The sequence below is a fragment of the Rousettus aegyptiacus genome, unplaced genomic scaffold (genome assembly GCF_014176215.1).
Source record: "Rousettus aegyptiacus isolate mRouAeg1 unplaced genomic scaffold, mRouAeg1.p scaffold_m13_p_1, whole genome shotgun sequence".
Classification (NCBI taxonomy): domain Eukaryota; kingdom Metazoa; phylum Chordata; class Mammalia; order Chiroptera; family Pteropodidae; genus Rousettus; species Rousettus aegyptiacus.
The window spans coordinates 178,783,788-178,804,494 of record NW_023416284.1 but is presented as its reverse complement, the minus strand read 5'-3'; the positions used below and the strand labels follow the sequence as shown (position 1 = coordinate 178,804,494).

Sequence of the window (20,707 nt, the reverse complement as noted above, 5' to 3'; positions counted from 1 at the left end):
AAAACTAGCGACCGATATTACACTTCTGTATTATCAGTATATTTCAACTGTCTAAACTGCACATCTATACTTTTCATAACTAGTTAGCAAGGAGGTGAACCCTGTAATAGTCTGCCTCTTCATTCCCACCCACCCCAACCCTTCTCCCAATAATTCGGTCTGTGTTACTTAAACCAAAAATTGCAGATTATTGGGAAAATTGTTTTAAATTACAATGTATGTTAATGTGGCTTTCTCATGTTTTTATTTTCCACATAACAGAAAAACACAAAGAATACAAAATCAAAGTGAATGCAGGAGAATCACACTGTCCAAAGAGGCTGGTGGTACTGGGGTTCCAGAGTCAGTGGCCACCACCCCCAGTACCCCACCGCGTCTCTGTTCCGCCTCTCCGCATCCATGGGGGGGAAGGCTGCCTCTCAGGGAAGCTGGTGGACTAGACACCCTAACAGGCCTGATAGCTAAACGCAATTTCAAAGGAGAAGGAGGGCAAACAAAGGGTAAGAAATGCACATTTTCTGAGCACTTATGTGACGAGGAGTAAACAGAAAGGTTTATGTATATTTCAAGTGATGCAAAGAGTAAAAGTGAAGTCTAGAAGCAGTAAAATTAACAGTATATGTGACTGTGTTTTGTCAACATAATGTATTTAGGTCCTTTTCAAAACTGATACCCCCAAAAAGGGCCAGAATTATATCAAAAAAAGCTAGAACTTTCACGTCTTGTTTCAACCCATAATAAAAAGCAACACTTAAGTCAGGAAGAAAGTAGTAAAAATAATAAAATCTCTCGTGAAGTCACTCAAGAATGCTAACCCGACCGCTACCACGCCGAGTGTTCCCGGAAGTGCTGGGAAGCGGAGTTCTGCCGCTGAAGCCACCAGCATGGATGGTACACGACTAAATGCCACTTGGATGTCTTTTATAAAAGGCTAACATAATTTTGATATAGTCATCACCGCTCTTATACTTTCAAATATTCGAGATTTCTCAAAAGGGCAAAACATTTCTGTGAAATTACACATGGCTTAAAGTATGAATTTTGCAGATTCTACAGATGGTTCTCTGAAGATTAAATGAGAAATATGTTAAAGCATTTTAAATAATAGGCATCCTGAATATCGATGTGTTTTCTTGTTGATTTTCTATTGCTGAAATGTGTTGCAGGAAAGAACAAACACTAATAGTTAATGAAATGATTCATACTTTATTATTTTATTCCTAGATCTAATAGAAAATCTTAAACATAAGGAGGCAATCAAAAAATAAAAAGACTGTTAAAAGCAACTGAATTTTCCATGTAAAGTAAAACTGTGTGCCTTCATCGAGGATGTCAACAGTTGGGCATGCTTGCTAAGGAAAACATAAATGTAGTAACTATGAAAAGCAAAAACACTTAGGGACATTTGAACACATTTATATTTATTTAAGGACACTCGTGATTTTAATCAAAATTGACAAAACACTTATTTAAAAGAAGAGAAAGACTCAGGTTTGACAACTGAAGTTTACAAGGACAGCGAGGTATCTTCAGGAGCAGATGGATTCGGCAGCTGCTCTAATAAAATGCAATATAGAGTAACTCCATGTCTTGAATTTTCAGGCATGCTTCCTGCCATTTTTTTGAGTCTCTATTCTCACATCTGGGAATTAAGAGTTTAAAAAATCTGAATCAAATTAAATATGCAAAAATGCACACATATTAAGAACTCATTCATGTTAAACCTTCGCTCTTTACGTAGGCAGTGAGACGGCAGCCCTCTAAAAAGGAGTGGGGGGAATGGGGAAGGGCCTGACTTTTAAAAAACAAGAGAGAGCATCCCTTCAGACTTCACGTACTCTCCCTGAGGCCCCACGCTCTCTGCTGGGATTCAAAACGTATCACAGAAACTCATGGTGCTCCGAGGGGTAAACAAAATAAAAGAGAACGTCTTTCAGAAATAGCATGTTAAAACCAGATTCCCCGACCCCTCCCATAGTCGCACACCCTTAAAAAAAAAAAAAGATATTAAATCTGTGTAATAAACTCACATATAAATTTAAAATAAGTTTCAGAAAAGGAAAACTTATGAGATAAATTTAACTAAGGAAACATTCCTCCAAAATGAATCGGTAGAAGAACAAAGTCTAAAACATTTAAGAGTGAACTAAAAAAAGTAATATAAAGTAACCTGTCCCTACTCAAGGAAAGAAATACATTACACTATGACAACCCTAAAAGCAAATAAAATGAGACATGACATGAATCTCAACTGAACAATATATAGTTTCATTTATTTCTTCAGACTGCACTTTCATCTTATTCCAAGTTCAAAACACTCTGGTACGATCCTGGTTTTATACAAACTCTGTTACAGTAGTCTTCAAATCATCTCCAACAGTTTAAATGAAATGTGAAGTTATAGCCAATGCTATCAGCCTCTGAATAGCAATTCCTAATTATGATGACGTTTTACCTCTTAAATAAAGAACTGTACAAAAACTAGGGCTTTAATAGCAAAAATGAATTGCTTTCTTTTAGTTTTAGAACTCGAGCGAAGTTATTCAAGACTTGACTTCAATCTCATAAAACCCCTGGGTACTCTCTTCTCCCTAAACCAACTCCCCACCACCAATTTGCCCGTGTTTGTCACCAACAGCACCACGCCTTCTGGCCACTCAGCTTAAAAATCTTAAAAGCATCTATCATTCATCCCTCTCTTCATTTTTAACATAATTTTCCCTCTACATTCTCATTGCCATCACTTTTTAATGATGTGACTCACCCTCATTAGTGAGCTGATACCCTAGCCTCTCAAGTCTTCTCCCTGCCTCCAGGGGTAATCAAGGCATTTCGAAAAGGAAGGCTTCTCATAAATAAAAGCCATGGTACGACTCACTCATCTTGTAACCTAAAAGTCCCAGACAACGGAAACAGAATGCGGTGGGATCTGGCCTCGAGCGGGCCCTACAGATGTCAGAAAGTCCTGTCTTTAAAGTTCATGCACCTTACATGTTGGTACTATCAAAGGCTTTTACTCTGGGAATATTTATTATTCTTTTACTAGTAGTTTCCAGTATTAATTAACTTATATTTTCACATATAAAATAAGACTTTTTAAAGCGATGCTCAATAAGTTATTATGTATATAATAAATACATTATTACTTTGACGCCAAATTTTCTCCATTACAGATAATTACAAAAGACCAATTTTAGGGTCATCAGAAGGTGTTACCTGGTTCCATGTACTCAACATCCCACACCACAGGAAAAGTAAAGGGCACTGCGGTGCTGCCCTGTCGCCTGGTGGTCACCAGGCTCACACTCTGGTCTGCTTCGGAGACTTTCACAAGGAGACCAGGCACAGCTTATGCCACTGTCCCAACGCACAGCATTTCATGCTTTGACAGAAGGAAGAATAAAATACCAAGGAAGACTCGTTAACATACCACCCCACCCGAATCAAGCCAGTGAGCTACACACACACACACACACACACACGCGCGCGCACACAGTGTCGACACTCTCGGGGGACATTATCCATGAAACTGGCTTCGGTTCATTAAACGAATGGCAATCTTCGTATCTCTGGGTCGCCAGGATTCCCACGCGTGGTAAATCTCCGTTTAAAAAGCGCAGAGGAGCTCGCTGCTTTTCAGTATGAAAGGGAAACCCGACGCGTTCGCCCCGCCAGCATGAAATCGAAACGCAACGCTGCGCGAGCACCTGGCCCCGCCGGTCTGCGGGGCAGGGCGCTGGAGACAGACTTCGCTGTCCTGCGCTCCCTTCCTGTTCGTCCTTCCCGCCCCCACGTCGGCAGGTGGTCACAGGGACACCTGGTGTGCGCACAGCTGACCCTGGAATGACACACAGGTTTGAACTGCGCAGACCCACTTACAAGTGACATATTTTTCCAAAAATATATGCAGTACTGCAAATGTATTTTCTCTTCCTTATGATTTTCTTAACATTTCCTTTTCTCTAGCTTACTTCATTCTACTAATACAGTGCCTCATACGTGTGACATACAAAATATGTCAGTCCACTGTTCATGCTATCGGTAAGGCTGCCAGTCAAAAGCAGGCTATTCGTTAAGTTTCGGAGGAATCAAAAGTCACAGGTGGGTTTGTGACTGTGCAGGTGCCTCTACCCCCCATGTTGTTTAAGGGCCAAGTGTACTTCTCAACTGTTCACACGGCCCTTTCTCCTTCTCTCTGGACTTCTCTAGAGTCAAATGCATAAGGCTCCCAACTGATCACACGGGAGGGAGCGAGGGGGAGCTCTGCGACCGCTGAGGTGTTAGAGACAGGGGCAGAGTCCGCAAGGCCACGGCTCTCCCACGGCCCGTGCAGCCTAAAATCCCCACACGCGTTCAGAAGAACCAGAGGGAGCCCACCACGGGCACACGCGAGCCATCAGCAAAGATTCCCAGGTGACCACACGTCTCTCGTTAGGAGTTACGATGTGCTCTGAGGCTGCTAACTCTAACAATTCCTTTTTCAGGAGGACAAGAAGGTGCTGAGAAGTCACGTGAATTGTTCAAGACCAGAACCTTGGCTGCGACTTTGCTCTCTTTGCCTTTCAGCATCACTGTTAGAACAGCGCTCCAGGACAAAATACACCATTTTATCAAACAAAGGAATCACTCCTTCCATATAATCATTATAAACTTTCATCTCCTTTTTTGTGAGGAGGAAAAAAAGGCAAGTGATATAAACTATTTCCAACTAATCATGCTTATAATGATCAGATAGTAAAGAATATTACAGTTAAATATTTATGTCATTCCACTCTAATAATCAGGTACTATTTAAGCCAAGAGAATTCTAAAAAATTAGTTATAAGTGAATACTAAAATTTCTGCATTTGGTTTCAGAATTAATGTTCTCACAGGCAATGAACATGGACAATACTCACAAATGCATGCACACAGGTTCTCCTACAAATGAACACAAATGCTTAAAACAATTCCAGTGACGACTCGACAATGAAATGAAGTGGAAAGGTGCACACACCACAATCTAAAACATTGGATAAAATTTAGGTCCTGTGGAAAGAGACAATTGTACCTGGAAGCATTTTTTTTTTAATAGAATGCATTATGAAGAAAAGTGCTTGAGAAAGCTTAATCACTTTATTTTCTGACTTAAAGCTTTTTACCCCTCTTTTATTCCAGGCTTAAACAAAGTTCAGTGGGGCATCAAACTGCCTGTTTTAAATTACAGTCTGTATTTTCAAATAGAATGCACGCACGGCATGTTCCTGAAGCCAGGGGGTGGGAGTGTTATTCACGGAAAATTTAAGGCTTGTTGAGTCAATAATCTTCTTTCACACAGTAACAATTTTCAGCTAAAATTTCTTGACCCAAACAAAGGAAAACAAGACCATTCAGTTATTTTACAACAATTTAGAGAAAGCAAAAGAAATAGATGAGAAAAAGAGAGACACCTCTAAAATCCCACATTGTGAGGGAAGAAAATTTTGCTTAGTTAAAAACCTTCTCTACGTATATTTATTTCCTCTGCTAAAGTGACAGTTTTTGGTTTTTCAGAGATGGTATCTGAAGGCACTCAGTATCGCATGCCTCTGTTAAAAATAAACAATGCAGAGAAGACTCTCATGATAGCATTAGCGATGTCTGGCAAGCACGTCCAGCTCGCTGCCTACTCAGCACACAGTAGGACTACACTTCTTGCATCCTTATGACTGGTAGGGCTTTGTGACTAATTCTGGCCAGTGAATCATGAGTAATAATGAACCACTTCCAGACCAGTAAAGACCCTCCAGAGTGTTCTTTTCTCTCTGGGACAGTGACATGTTCCAGACACCGGCTGCTCTGTTACTCTGATCCCTTGAGTTAAACCCTTTGCCGAGCTATGTCGTCCATGTAACGAGAACAAAGAACAGACTTTTGTTGTTTTAAGCCTCAGTGGTTGCAGGGCTCTTTGTTACTGTTAAATAAGCTAACCTATCCTGACTGATACATCTCTAACAGATACCCTTAAGACGCCGCCATGTATATAGGTGTCTATGTAACACCCAGCGACTTGTTACGATTTTGACCAGCAAACCTCTATTGGATACAATACCATATCCATCTGATTGATGCCTTCACAGAGACCCTTGCTATTCATCATTGAGTCAGAAATCAGGTCAGAAGAGGTGACACTACTGGAACTCTTGCCAAAGACCCAAGATATAGAAAATTAAGTATCCCCTAAATCTCCGACACAGGATTTTCAAAGCTATTTCAGGTGTAATTAAGCACATCACATCTTGGCTTCAGATACTGTGACAGCAGCAGGAATAAATGTGTGTTCTGGGACTTTTCCTCCTAGAACCCAGTGCTTTATAGCATGCAGATCACTCCCTCTTCAGTTGGCTGTTATTTGATATTTCTATTTAAGAATAAAATTAGCGAATTTCTTTTTCCTCCTGGAGATACAGGTTAACGTGTTTCCTTCAGGCTTAGATAAAATAGAGTATTTTAGTTAACCTACAAAAGCACTTTTAAAGGATTCTGATTATAATTTAATATCATCTTGGTTCATCGAACTTTATATATACATGTACGTGCATATATACATATAGATTTATATATAAATATGCATGCACACATATAAAGCAAACAAACATGAGTGGATATTTAATATTCCCATTACTTCTGCTTTTCTATTATAACTACTCCCACTTCTATTTTCTTTTTAATCTTTGACAATATGAAAACATTTTATATGCTTGAATTTATACTACATATGGAATTTTTGTTCTTATTTTCACCCAATATTATTTCATGAATTCTTTTCTCCATTTCTGCATAGTCTTCATAGATTTCCTCCAATTTTCACTGGAACAACTTTCATTAGGTTGAAAGTCCATTGTGCTAAATAATGTGAAATTGCCATTTGCAGGTCAAAAATGGTCAAACAGAATACTAAACCAACATAACAAAATATCCTTAATTACTCTTCAGTGCTTGAACATACTGTTTACAGGTTTTAACCTCCAAATAAATTTGTTTTAAATATCTTCATGCATTTTTAAATAACCTATTTTCTTAATATATATTCCCAGATGTCCAATTGTTGCCTAACTTGTTCTTTCTTCCTTTTTTTCCCTCTCTGGTGAACTCTTGTGGATACTTTGAGATCCAACTCAAGTGGTCCTCTCTTCTGGAAGACATGTGGTACTCCCCCGGGCTCTCCATGTGACGCTGTGCATATTCTGAAGCACTAACTGTTCCACATATGTTGAAAATTTTAGCCTACCAGTCTGGCTTTCGATGGCCTCGGAGCTCCTAAACTCATAGTTAATATTAAAAATGGTCCAAAAGGAAACTAACCGCAATTAGCCAGTCCGCACTGGCCTCCTGCTGGTCCTCTCTCTCGTCATATAAAACAGATGTGTGCCTTCAGTTACCGACAAAGTGGAAATCTGTAAATTAAAATCTACTTCCCACCTAACCTGAATAATATGAAGGAAGATGCACCAAAGGCCTCATAATGACCACGTCTGCAGAACCCGGGGGGACCCCCCCCCTCCCCGCCATAGCAGCGAAGAGGCGCCACAGCGGGGAAAGTAGGAAGGCAGCTTCCCAGCTCAGCATGCCAAGGGCTGCTGTTTGTAGAAAACGACACAGTAGATAAGAATGAGAAAAGGTGTCCCAAACATCAGTCGTTTTTTTTTTTTCATTCCAGAATAAAAAATTAAAATTAAAACTTTGAAGGAGCCATGCTGCTGACCAATTCTCCTACCTAAGCCCCCACGCCCGTGTGTGACAGTCCTCACACAGACCATCCCGGGAGCTGCAAGCTGAGTCAAAACATCCAGTCTTCTGCTTGTTATGGTAAAACTTGTATGCTGACTTCCCTATTAGCCAAGGGTATCTGCGTTTATCATCCCTTACTTAATGAGCCTCATTTACCAACTATAGATCACGGTTATCCTCCTATTATCAAAACCAACATCCTGCAAATCAGTTATGCTTCAGCCTCTCTTCATCTCCGATTTTGTCTAGTGCCTATTTTTTAATAGTACTCCTTCGTTAATTTTTTTTGGAATTGACAGGCCCATAAAATGGGTTGAAATTTATTTTCCCCATATTTTGAATGAAAATATTCAGATTATTATGTGAAAAAGTTTGCAGGGTATATGCTTAATTCAAGTATGTTTTTAAAACTAAATGAATTTTTAAAAAATAATACATGGCTACTAAGCAAATATCTCAGCTATAATGAATTCAGAACTATCATTTCAACAGGACTGAAGATCTTTAATTTAGAAACACTTTGCACACAAACATTTGACTTACTTAAAAGCAAACTACAGTTCTTTTTAAATATTAATTTATTCAACCTTTCCATTTATATAGCCTGCCTTACCTGGAAGAAATCCAAACTGGTGAGGTTTCAGTGAATATTCATTTACAGAACAAATATCTAAGTGGAAGATTGTTTTGAAAGAGAAAGAAACATACCTTCCAGCTTACTACTTTTTACTGTTTAAGTATTCTCTGTTTTCAAAATGACTACCGATACCATAAAAATCCTCTAGGGGATAAAATTATAGGACATCATATCTAAAATAATCCATGTTGGAATATAAATATTTGTCAGAGTCACTATCACTTTTTCTAAATTAGGGCTTTCAAGTAAGGTTTTTCGGTATTTCTCTCAAACTTAATCCAAAAAGAATTGACGTTTTCATATAGAATAGACCAGTGATTAAAATTACATTTGAGAATATGGTAAATCCTAGGTACGAAATGGAAGTATAGTGTGTTCCATTTAAAACTTCTCCAAGATATCAAAATGTGTATGTACCTTCTTCGGTTACGAAACTATGACAGTGATTAACTCTATCTGCAGACTCTCTATGTGCCAAGAACCTCCTGCTCCCTTCACCAGGGGTAGGAGTTTATGGCATCCGTAACTCCAAAATTCACACTCCAACTACATCTAGAGAACACTGATACAAACGGCTTATGTTTTCAGTTGCACACAGAGATTAATTAATGCTTGAACACTGAGATAAGGTGACAACTGAATAGATTTCTCTATTATTAACTTATAATTTTTAAATGTTCAAAATGATTTGAGAAGGATCAATCAACAAAGACAGCTACATTCTTCACCTTTTAATGAGAACCATTTCAATCAAGTTCAAGATATAATTAAAACATAGTTTGGAAAAGGTTCATTCAGCAACCACACACCTAATTCTTACCTGGCAAATTTTAACTTCTACAAGGACCTACCAACTAATAGGTTAAGATTAGCTAACAATTTGTATTTCCAGCTGGGTTGAGAAATTAGTAAAAATGCTTCATCTAGCTTTTCTCAATAATTTCTAATCGTTCACAGGAACTATACTACCAAATCTACACACTTAAAATGTCCCTATGAACATATCAATGTTCACATATGCTTCCAAAGTACATGACCTTCTACCCCTACCTAACATAAATATCACCGAACACTACAAAACATAAAACACACACAGAGTATTCTTTTTCATTTAAGGAAGATTACTGTATGCTCTGTTGCTAATACCAAACCCCCAAAGAATATTCTTGGTAATAACATTTTCCAATTACTCTTTCAGGCTTCCAAAATTCCATTTAACATCCTCTGTTTCAAAGAACAAGAACAATCAGCACCTACTACTTCCCCCCCATTCACAAACGGCCAAAAAACATATGTTTTATCTAAACCTCAATACTTCCTTCTAATTGCAAACTCAGCAAAAGTGCCATAAGCACGATTCCACAGGACAGTTGGGTTTGTCTGTTGTTTTTTTAAACTAAACTGGGAAAGATCAAAACCCTCTTATGTCAACCTCTTTATATAATTTCCTATTTAAGGACAAAAGGGTCACAAAGAGGTTTTTAATGACCCGATGGGCCTTTTCAAAGGCTATTAGAACATGACTGGTCATATTCTGTATCTTAGGTAAACAGAATAACGGACCTGCTATCTGAAATACAGCTGGTGGCAGGCCTCTCTGAAAAACAAAACAAATTAGTTACTTCTAAACTGATCGACTCTTCAGATCCCTGAAGAAAGCAAAATTTGCTTAGAACAAGAAAGAAAAATCAAACCTTTTTGTTTACTTCCTTTTATACATGTTCATTTTTTATTAATAATTTATCTATCGGTACTGTATTTACTGAAATTATATTACTGTTTTTGTCTATTTATTTTTACAATTAAAAAATATAAGTTAGTAAGAATATTTTCATGCTCCTTTTAGCTTAATTACCCACAAGTGCCCACACTTCTTTAAGGTTACCAAGCTAAAACTCAAATGCAATTTTATTATAAAAGAAAACATCTAATAATAAAACCACCCTGCGAATACAGATCTACACTTTGATGATCTTTACGCATCTGTGACACAGGCTCTCCTGATGTCAATTCAGTACCCTGGAAAAGACTCCGTAAGCAATTAAAAGAAAATTCTGAAACTGGGAGAAGAAAGTATTTAAAACTTTTTATATAAATTCTATTCAGAAAACACTTACTGAAAAAAAAGCATAATAAATATTCTGAAAAGATCCTAGTCTAACGGGGGCCAAGACAGCTACAAAAATAACTGCAATTAAAGGGTAAATAGTCAACGCCACAAGAGATGAAAACATAACAAAAGACTCAGCAAAAAGCACATTAAATCATATTTTGGTGGTTATCTTAGAACGTACATTAAGACATATTCAAGTTTATAAAATAAAGGAGTTAAGTTTATAGCATTTTTTAGACCTCCCACTGTTTATTTTGTTTAAATGCTGGCTTCATTTCATATCAATATTAGAAGCAGGAGAAAACTACAGAATGTGCTCTAATTTTAAATGATACTAATCCAGGGAGACAAGAGCTTTTCAAACTAATTTTTATATCACATGCTATATGCTAAGATTTATTAATAATGGTAATACAAAGAGTATGCAAACTAATGTATCTCAACAGGGAGAAAGCTGTAAGATTAAGAAGTATAGAAATAAGTGGACATAAAGGAAGATTTGTTCTGAGATTAGGTCTGAGTGAATTAAGTGAAGAGCAAATATTACTGGTCATAGCCCCAAGGCAACAAGAGGATAAGTATTAATTTATCAGTCATTTGCTTTATGTGGATGATCTGAAGATCTAAGTCCACTATATTAGCTACTGAAGATCACCAAGAATTTAATGACATGCAAATATAGACAAATACCAGTTCGAACGATTGTGAGAGGACCACTGACTGAGAGATCAAATTAAAGACCTAGCATAGGATACTGGAAAGGTCTTGACTGCTTGTAATGGAAAGTTAGCTGTGTATCAAATATATGCTAAATACCGCACGTGCAGAAAAATATTACAAAATTTCCCTCTTCAGCAAAAAGGTTAAGAAGTAACTACGTAAGAAGTTTCCTCCTTACAGTCATGTACATAATGGATAAAGACTTACTAATTATACATCAGAATCACCATACCAATGTTTAAATATGTACAGATAATACCCACAACTTCCTTAGCTACAAATTACAAAACTAGAGATTACCAGTATGACAGATTGTCTTAAACCTTAAGTAATAAGACAGTATTTACGTCATCGACACTTGAAAAGGAAAAACGCAGCATAAATCTACAAAAGACCCAACGGCGAATTCAGATGTGGTAACAAATATAGTTTCGCAGTACCTATAGTATCAAATTAGCCAAGTTCCAGCATTAAAATGTTTAATAAAAGTAACACTAAAAATATGTGATGTTAGAGCCATACAGAATACCAACAAATCTCTCCCCAAACTAGCATTACCCTGTGTAAAACACAAGCATCCATGTAAAGAAAAACATATTTGTGTAATTCATATAGAAACTTTCTACACGAACAAAGCCTGCTGAAAGAAAGGGACATACTGAAATACATTTAAATAAAGCCGTTTTCATCTTAACAGATGGGGGGCTGGGGGTGTAGGTGCCCGGATGCTCTATGGTTTGCCCTTCATTCAGCGACTGGGACTTCTACGTACTCACCACAGAACCTGGAAACTTTGCCCTCTAAAAAAATATTATTGAAACGTTATTGAGTCGATTAGGGCAATTCTTTTTTTTAATAGCTTCATAAGAAATTTTATATTATGAGCAAATCTATCTTCTTGGAAAGTAAGCTAGGTAAAGATGAAAGAAGAAAGTAAGCCATTATATGGTATTTATGTAAACAGAACAATTCAGAAAAATTTCAACTACTGACAAATATACTGACTCACTTTTTAAAATACTTTTAGCTCCGTTACCAGTAATCAACCTACAGAGCACCATCCCAGAGCAGACCTCTTCTGTCAGCTCTGTGGAGCCACCACACTGCATTCCATCTCTAATTCTGCTGTGAAGTTCGCTGAGCGTCAACTACCCATTCCAACGCAAAGGCATGAAAAGAAAAGATGCCCAGCCTAGTGGGCGATGGCCGAGTTCTAGGGGACGTGAGGAAAGCGGTACACCGCAGACTACTCTTGGAGCTACACAGAAAATCTGCATCAGTACGTAACAGTATTTCCAACCTGTATGACAGTACACATCACCAGCCGATGACAAACCAACGGAAATCTGGGAGACGAAAAGTGGAATTCATTGTCCATCTGCTTCGCAAGAGTCAAGTAAAATTCCTAAACTCATGAGCCAATTTCCAAATACTCAGCAAAATGTTCCATTTATCAACAGTGTTTATAGTATGTGTGTGCACGTGCACACACATGCACACACATACTACGTGCTCACCAAAGCTGTGAATTACCTGCTAAAGAAAAAATCTTATAGTGTAAAACATAGAATCATCAGCTTTTTCATTCCTTCAAAATCCAAGTAACTAGACAATACTCCACTGTGATTAAAAACATGACCACAGTAAATTTCACCCACCTTCCACCACAGAAATAAAAGCTGTAAAAGTTCAGAGTTTCAAAAACATGTGCATCAGATTGAAAAAAAATGGACGTCCTGCAGCCATCACTTACCTTCTTCTCTAGGGCAACAGATAAGTTGAAAATGATATGGTTGGCACGCCAAATGTCATGTACAACATTCAGTACAAATGCTTATTCTCAAATGTTTACAAGTATAATATAATAAATCTCATTCAATGTAAACATATTTAATATCATGGTTAACCTACACTCCCATCTTAAATATAATTTAAGAGATTAAGCAATAATAATTCTTCAAATAAAGATATTTTAACAAGGAAATATAAAATTTTGTACAGATGTATTCTTTTAGTTTATAAAGAAAACCTCATTTAAATTAGCTTGCCTATTAAAAAGGCAAATTAAGCACAGATGAACTATTTCTGGGCACAACATGATACCCTATAATACAGCCAGCCTCCACTCTAGTCAATATGCATCTCATTCACCATACAGTATCTGCTAGAGGAAATATTTATAAGCTGTCTCTCCAATTTTAAACTAAAATACTTTCTTTTAGGTAAAAAAAAAAAAAAAAAGACTAGGTGATTTCTTATTACATAAAGTCCCAGAAAAAAATTCAAACTACCATCAGATGCTTTAACCTCATCAAATGGGAATTCCTTTATGTTCAACTTTGATGGTGACCTCTGACCTGTAACACTACCAGAAAGCAACGAGCTAAACAGAGCATGACTGACTGACTAACTGACTGACTGTACTTCAGAAATGCCACTCTGCCACAAAACCCATCAGCCAAATAAAACCTTCCGACTGGACTCAGAGACAGCTACAAATGAAATAAACTTATCTAAAACAAAGAATGAAGCCCTAAAAAATAATAAATCACAATCACATCTGAAATCTAGAAATCTCTCTCTTAAGCCTTAATACAACACAGAACAAACAAAAGCAACGCTTCTTTTTAAAAATCTTTAACTCATTACATTTCCAAATCAGCACATTAATGTCTTACTGGTAAACTTGACGGTCTTTCTTGTTGTATCAAGTTCAAGTCTTCATGGTTAGGTTTTCCAGGAGCCAAAGGAGGTTGAGACCTAGTTCCATAGCCTTCCTGAGACATGTCCTAAACAAACACAAACATAAAGCATTTCATAAATATTTTAAAGAGTTATAAATTTCTTCAGTAATCAAAATGAAGCAAAGGGTTATCAAAAATTATCAACTCACATTACAATTAAACAGACATGAAATGTTAGAGCTATCTTTTAAAATTCTTTATTGAAAGCAAAAACAAGACAAAAAAAGCAAATCATCAAGAACAAAAACATACATATAATTAATAACTAAATGTATTATGGAACCATACAAAGATTGTACTTGAATTTTACAGGAAAAGATGCAGAAGAAACTCAGCAATAACCAAACTCTCTTTCAACCCAAAGCAAACCCAAATCTCATTTTATTATTTAATTCTGATTTTGGTTGAACTGCCTTTCATATTACCTTGAAAATGTTAAAATAATTAACGAAAACTTTATTATCAACTGATTTTTAATATGCCCTCTCGGTAACCCACAAAACAACATAATTATTAAGCTCCAGTACCCAGGGGTTGCTACAAAACCAATAAACACAATGTATAGAATTCCATATGTTCACGTGGCATAGTTTCCAGAGAACCACAATAAAGAATAAAACAGTGGTAGAGAACAAAACACATCCAAAAAACCTGCTGAGGTACCAGAAACTTATCATTAACATGGCCTTTCCGGCAATGCAGTTGAACGCTTCTCCAGGGTGCATTCTGCATGGTTTCAGTATTGTGCTGAACTAATATTATATAAACCCAATACTACATCGCACCAAACTTACTATATACCAGATCTCTAGCTGTTTAACTGTGTGTGCTCAGCTACGAAACACCCTACCAGCACTTACACCCGAGGTCAGACGGCAGGGCGGAACGTGAAATACTTATTACTGCATGTCTTAACTGGCACTCAAAGCTGAAGAACCAGTTTCTCATCGGAGAGGAAAAAAGAATGGAAAATATCACTTAAAAATAAATTTCTCTCCCTTTCTCTGTCAGTTTAAATATGTATTAAAATTAAAGAAACATGATACACAGTTCTACCTCTCCTGTTAAATCCTCAAAATATTACTTTAAAAATTAATTTTATTTTAAAAATTAATGTTTATTAGTTGAAACCCTATAAAAAGTTTCTGCTGCCCCACCCCTTTCCCACACAGTATACACTTAAAATTACATCGCTTCTTAAGCCAAGAAACTTTGGACCAAGAAGTGGTACTGCAAAGTGGCAAGCCGTCCAAACTGGATTTAACTAGCCTAGTGTGGGGTCAACCTGCCTTAAACAGGCTCTAAAGTAGGGATCGTGCCAACAATCCGGCATTTCCCAAGCAGCCCTCCTTCCCTTTACATAAATCCACACACACACACACACACACACACACACACACACACAACCACCACCCCCGCTCCCCCCTGCCCAACCTCTAACAGTACTGCATAATGCCAGGTCAGTATACTTTTATAAGAGAATTAAATCCCGATTGTCCAGGTTTTTCTCTTAAAAGAGTTAGGTAAGGTCTCAGTGAGCACGTGCAATCGAGAAACACTTGAACGGGCAGCTCTTCCATCCGGCTGCCAGCAGCGCAACGATTAGGCTGTGGGCGACAAAAGCCGAGGCTGAGGGATCATTACCACTTGCACCGCCCTCCCCCACCACCCCACACACACCAAGTTTCTTCCGGATCCCAGACTTCTACTTGTGGCAGGGACTTCCCGCTGGGTGCCCTGCAGGGTCCTTTAGATTCACGGTAAGAATATCAAATCAAGTAGGGCACAAGGCCTCCATTCAAGGGCCTTCACCCTGTTACAAAAACTCCCACAAAGGTGTGGGACAGCCTCACAATAGGCACACAAATGAGCAGACCCTGCCTGCTCCTCAAACACACGTGCGCACACACAGTTTGCAGGCGGTGGTGCTCGGATGCTCTTTTTTAGAAAACTTCAGTTAAGAAACAAACAGGCTCGTATGCCCTATGCTTATTATTAGCCTTTTAAAATTCTTTTTATTTTCTCTTTGTACCTAAATGAACTGATTTTTTAAGAGCTAAAAAAATTATGACTACAGTGAATGCTGTATTTAGATAATGTCCCCTCTAAAATTAGCAACACAGAACTAACAGACTATGAAAGTTATCAGAAAATTTTACTATGACTTTACAGTTCACATTTTTAAGGCTTTCAAAGTTCAAAGTATATTCCACCAAAGTCTCAAACACTATTCCTAACCATAAGAGGCCCTCAATTATTAACTGCAATTGAAAATAAAAATAGAATGTAGTGGGAACTGCAAAAAAATGGGATTTATTTTGCCTCAATTTATGTTTGAACATAAGAATTAATTTAACTGAGAACATCCAGAAAAGGTACCAAGTTTTAACCTAAAACAATCATCATCCCTATATTGCTTACACTGGAACTATAAAATCTATGCTTGGCAACTTTAATAAAGACATAAAAGTTATATTTCATAACAAACCTTAGCTTTTTCCCCTTCTGAGCTGTATTTACTTTCTGATATGTATTTACTTTCACCTCAGGAAGAGTAAAATAGGAATAAGAAATTTAATAGACAATAAAGGGCAATGTCAGTATCAGAAAAATAAAGAATATGTTCAACAACTTTTATAAACGAACAACAACTAAGCAAAGCCTCATAGTTTTAAAACGCCGCTGCTATCTTTGGTTATTTACGAGTTCAGTGCACACAAACTTGCACACTCGTTTACAGACACAAACCACTATTACTGCATTCACCTGCAGTGCACACGCAGAGCCACGACTGTTTAAAAGGACACCATGCTGCGATCACACGGAGATGCCCTGCTTTTCCCAAGCTGGCTTCACGCCACTTCGCTTCTACAAAAGACCAACATCAGTACCTGTTTTTGCTAACAATCAAAAAGTCCGAAGACGATTTTTGCTCTTACGAATAAAAGTGGAGACGCTTTCCCCGTTGATTTTGCAATGAGCAGAGGCAACACGTGCTGGGAGCAAGGAGGGAGGCCCCGCCAAGCTCCTCCCGGGTCCCGGGGACCACCACCCAGCACCTCAGCATCACCCCCCAGAACCTGCACTGTGTCTGCGAGCGTTTGAGCTTTTTCTCGATCACGTGTGCATCCGTTAGTAAGATGCGTCCTCGGGTAAGCACGTCTTCACTTTCTGCTCGTTCACCTTGGGAAAGGAAGGGTTCATGGGACACCGTCGCTTTGGGACCGCGGGGTAAGCCTGGCCTGCGACGCAGAAGAACCACGCAAAAGCAACGCGGTTCGCCCCTTGCGAGATCCTTTACTGGTGTGATTTCCCTCCCCTCTCCCACAAACTTCTAATCACTGGTGGATTCTGGTGTCAACCTTCTTTGAGGGAGACTGACTCACCAACAGCGGAGTGCAAAGAGCCCGGGGACGGGGCGGGCACACATCTGCTTCAGGCTTTCCCTTCAGCGTGGGAGAAACATCCTAGGCATGCACGGGACGCCCGGCGAGGGCCACCCCTCGGCTGGGCACCCTAGTGTAGGTGGAGACCCTAGTGTCCCGCTCGCAGCGCGAAAGGCCCGCGGCCAGCGCCTCCGCGGTCCTCCGTAACGAAGCGGATTCCGCAGTAATGCCACGCAAGACGGACGAAAAGGCGGGGTAAAATGGCAAGGACGCGCTTAAAAAAAAAGTCAAAAGGGGAACATAATCCCATGCTATGAGTCCGACAGGTACAGAGAGAGCCACAGTGGAGGGAAAGAGCCCTCCCCCTGCGGAAGGCCCCGCCCACCACAGCTGCGCCAGCGACCGTCCAGTGCATCGCCATGTGTAGAGAGATGTGACTTTAAACTCACTTTCCTGCACACACTACTAGGACGAACTTTCTGTACACGGCATGTTCTTGGTCCCTTAACAATACGCTGCAGCATTCATCCTGTATCTGCACCTAAACATCGACCATATTTTTTCTGCCGCACAGTACTGCATTATTGACACTGTGACCTCCCCTGCCGGTCCCCTGGTGCTGGACGCTTAGGTTGTTCCCAGTTTCCCCACTCCGTACAGCAGTATAACAAACATCCTCGTGTGCACCTCTTCCTGTGAAATATTTCTGCATCATAAAATCTCCGCAAGTGGAATTTTTGCCAAAGGGTTGGTACATTTAAAATTTTGAGAGAAACTGGCAAAATGCTCTTAAAGGAAGTGTCGATTTACACTCACAGTCCATCATTCTGGAACAGAACAAAGCTTTACTAAAGATGTTTACCTTAGCATCACACTATGACCACAGCATGGGAATATTTTCCAAGTGTCCTTGACATTTTCCACATTTTTATCAAAGTCTCTGATTGCCATTAGTACCAAATTCATTTCATTATAAGAAGCAGAAAATCCAAAGCAGGGAAGAGGTAGGAGGACTGTCAGGTAATAACCAAAAAACAGAAACAAAAACCAAAATAACCCCCAAGAACTTCGACAAACATGGCAGTGGTACTAAGAGGCTGGGGTGCAAGCCCAGAAGCTAGCAAAAGCTGGCTGTCCTTCCGTCCTGCTGAGCATCAGATTTGAAACAAAAAGCAACAGGGAGCCACGTAGACTTCTGGACCTAGAACAGGATGATTCTTGTGTTGTTTAAGAAAGGTTTTTCCAATAACCGCATGAAATACAGATGTGCTAGAGAAAGACGGCCACTCACCACTGCTGCAATAACCCAGAGCGAGGTGGTGAGGATCCGAGTCGCCTTACAATGTCCCACAATACCTAGGTCGGAATAATCTCTGGCTCCGTTGCTCTCCCAGCTTTAGAAAACTCCTATCATCGATTCCAGCTACCAACAGGGAACAGAAACGGTCCTGGCAGGGCAGATGCAGGGCAGACGGAGGAAGACGACGGAATCGCCTCCACGGAGACAACGCCTGATGGCCGCACGGGTCAGCCACGGTCACGTGAAATCATCGCTCCGATCAAGAAATTTAGCGTGCTATTATTACTGCCCTCTCCATTTGTAGTTTGTAGCTAAACATGTTGAAAATATCCTTCCATGAGAAATCAAAACCTCAAGGACTTGCACAGCTGGTGTCTGGGCCTGTGCGAGCATCTCACGTGATGGGCCAACCTTCACCACCCCTCGCTGCACTACAGAGACACCTGGAGGCTTCAAGCCCTATTACTAACAAGGACTTAATGTAATTTTAACTTTTTAAAGGCTTCCATATATCCTCTTAAATTTCTTTCAAAAATTATGAATCTTAATATTTTATATGTGGGGTACTTCCAAAACATTCAATTATAATACTATTTAAGGTCCACAGGCGGATGAAAAGCAAGATAAAGAGGCCTCTCCCGCCTTCCTAGGTTACATTCGTTTAAGGATCCTCTGCTGGTTCCCTTTTTCTGCCTGTCCCGTGAAAACGTGTCCCTCGGGTCCCTGGCCCGAGGACTCCACACTGACCACTAGACGTTGATGATCCCGAATCTCTACTTGCGTCCCGTGCGCTTTAACTGCGTTCGGAACATCGCCACCTGTAGGTAAAGCTCCACGCACCCGTCAAGAGATGACTCTTCTGTCCTCCTCAAACCTGCTCTTTCGTCATCCAGACACATCTGACATTTCGCCAAGCCTCAAATCACTGTCAAGTCCACCTCCTTCCTCTTTCGACTGCGGCCTCTTTACTCGAGCCACTTTACACCACAGCCTCTTGCCCGTGGTGCCAGCAGAGCAAATGGCCAGGGTGCACTACTGCTTGCATGGGCCTCCTCCTTGGTGACCACTGAGCGCAGCCCACAGCCCTCGCTCTGGCACAGACAGAAGAGCGCATCGAACATCCTCCAGCTGCCACTCCAGCTTCACCTTGGCCTTCGCCAGGTCCTTGCAAGCCCACTGCAAGGCTTCACCCACTCGACTGCTCGTGGGCTCCCAGAGGGACACACGTCTGCACGTGCAGGTCTCAGTCTTGGTCCCAAGTGGACGTCCTTCCTTCTACGTCTGCAAAGCAACTGGCTGTCCTCAGGATACTGCTAGAAGTCAACCCCACCATCACACAAAACGACTACCTCACACCGACTTCAGACTGACTCCTCTTAAAGAATGTGCAACACTGTACTTTAAATATTTGTTTATGTATCTCCTGAACTAGATTCTTATGTCCCCTTGGGTTCCGGGGCCAAGCACTGACAGGTTCTCAATAAGAGCCTGGTGACTGACTGAATGGCTTCTAAGAGCTTACACTTAGAATTAGACACAGCAATATAAAAATAAATGTACGAGGACAAACACACGAAACTGAACAAAACTTGGGCTCATGTCCAAGAATATTTATCATGTTAACAGCTACATTGCCTGGTAGCAATGTGCTACAAAACACATTTTGCTGTTTGTTACTGGCAGTCTTAAGGCAAAAAGATGACTGCAAAAGACTGTAGTTAAAAAATATATCTACTGGGAATTAAGAGGGAGGGGAAAGACTTACGGCAATCGTCAGTGCCATCAAAAAAGAGAAAAACCAAGACATTCTATACCTCATCCTGAACAAACCAGCGATGAAATATGCTTCCCCAAAAATAAACGATAGTAAGTTTGATAAAGCCCGTACGTCAACTACCGATTTGCATGAAACAGAAAGGGCTGGGGAACACATTAAACCATGGTGAATCGATCAGCCAATCTCAGGCTGCAGGGCTCCCCACTAGACAAGCGACCCAGTTTCTTCAACAACTAAGTTGTCATAGAAAAAAGGAGAGAGAAGAGGAAGAGAGGGAGACG

At 39.7% G+C, this 20,707-nt stretch overlaps 1 protein-coding gene across 11 annotated transcripts in view; it reads right to left on the bottom strand.

Annotated features, from left to right (window-relative positions):
- The window catches only part of ARID1B (AT-rich interaction domain 1B), a 376,686-nt gene that overhangs the window by 222,432 nt on the left and 133,547 nt on the right, over window positions 1–20,707 (bottom strand). For all 11 annotated transcript variants that reach the window (XM_036223077.1, XM_036223066.1, XM_036223086.1 and 8 more), the window contains exon 4: window positions 13,898–14,008. In XM_036223077.1, the coding sequence (XP_036078970.1) occupies window positions 13,898–14,008 (111 nt within the window). The remainder of the gene's footprint in view (window positions 1–13,897; window positions 14,009–20,707) is intronic.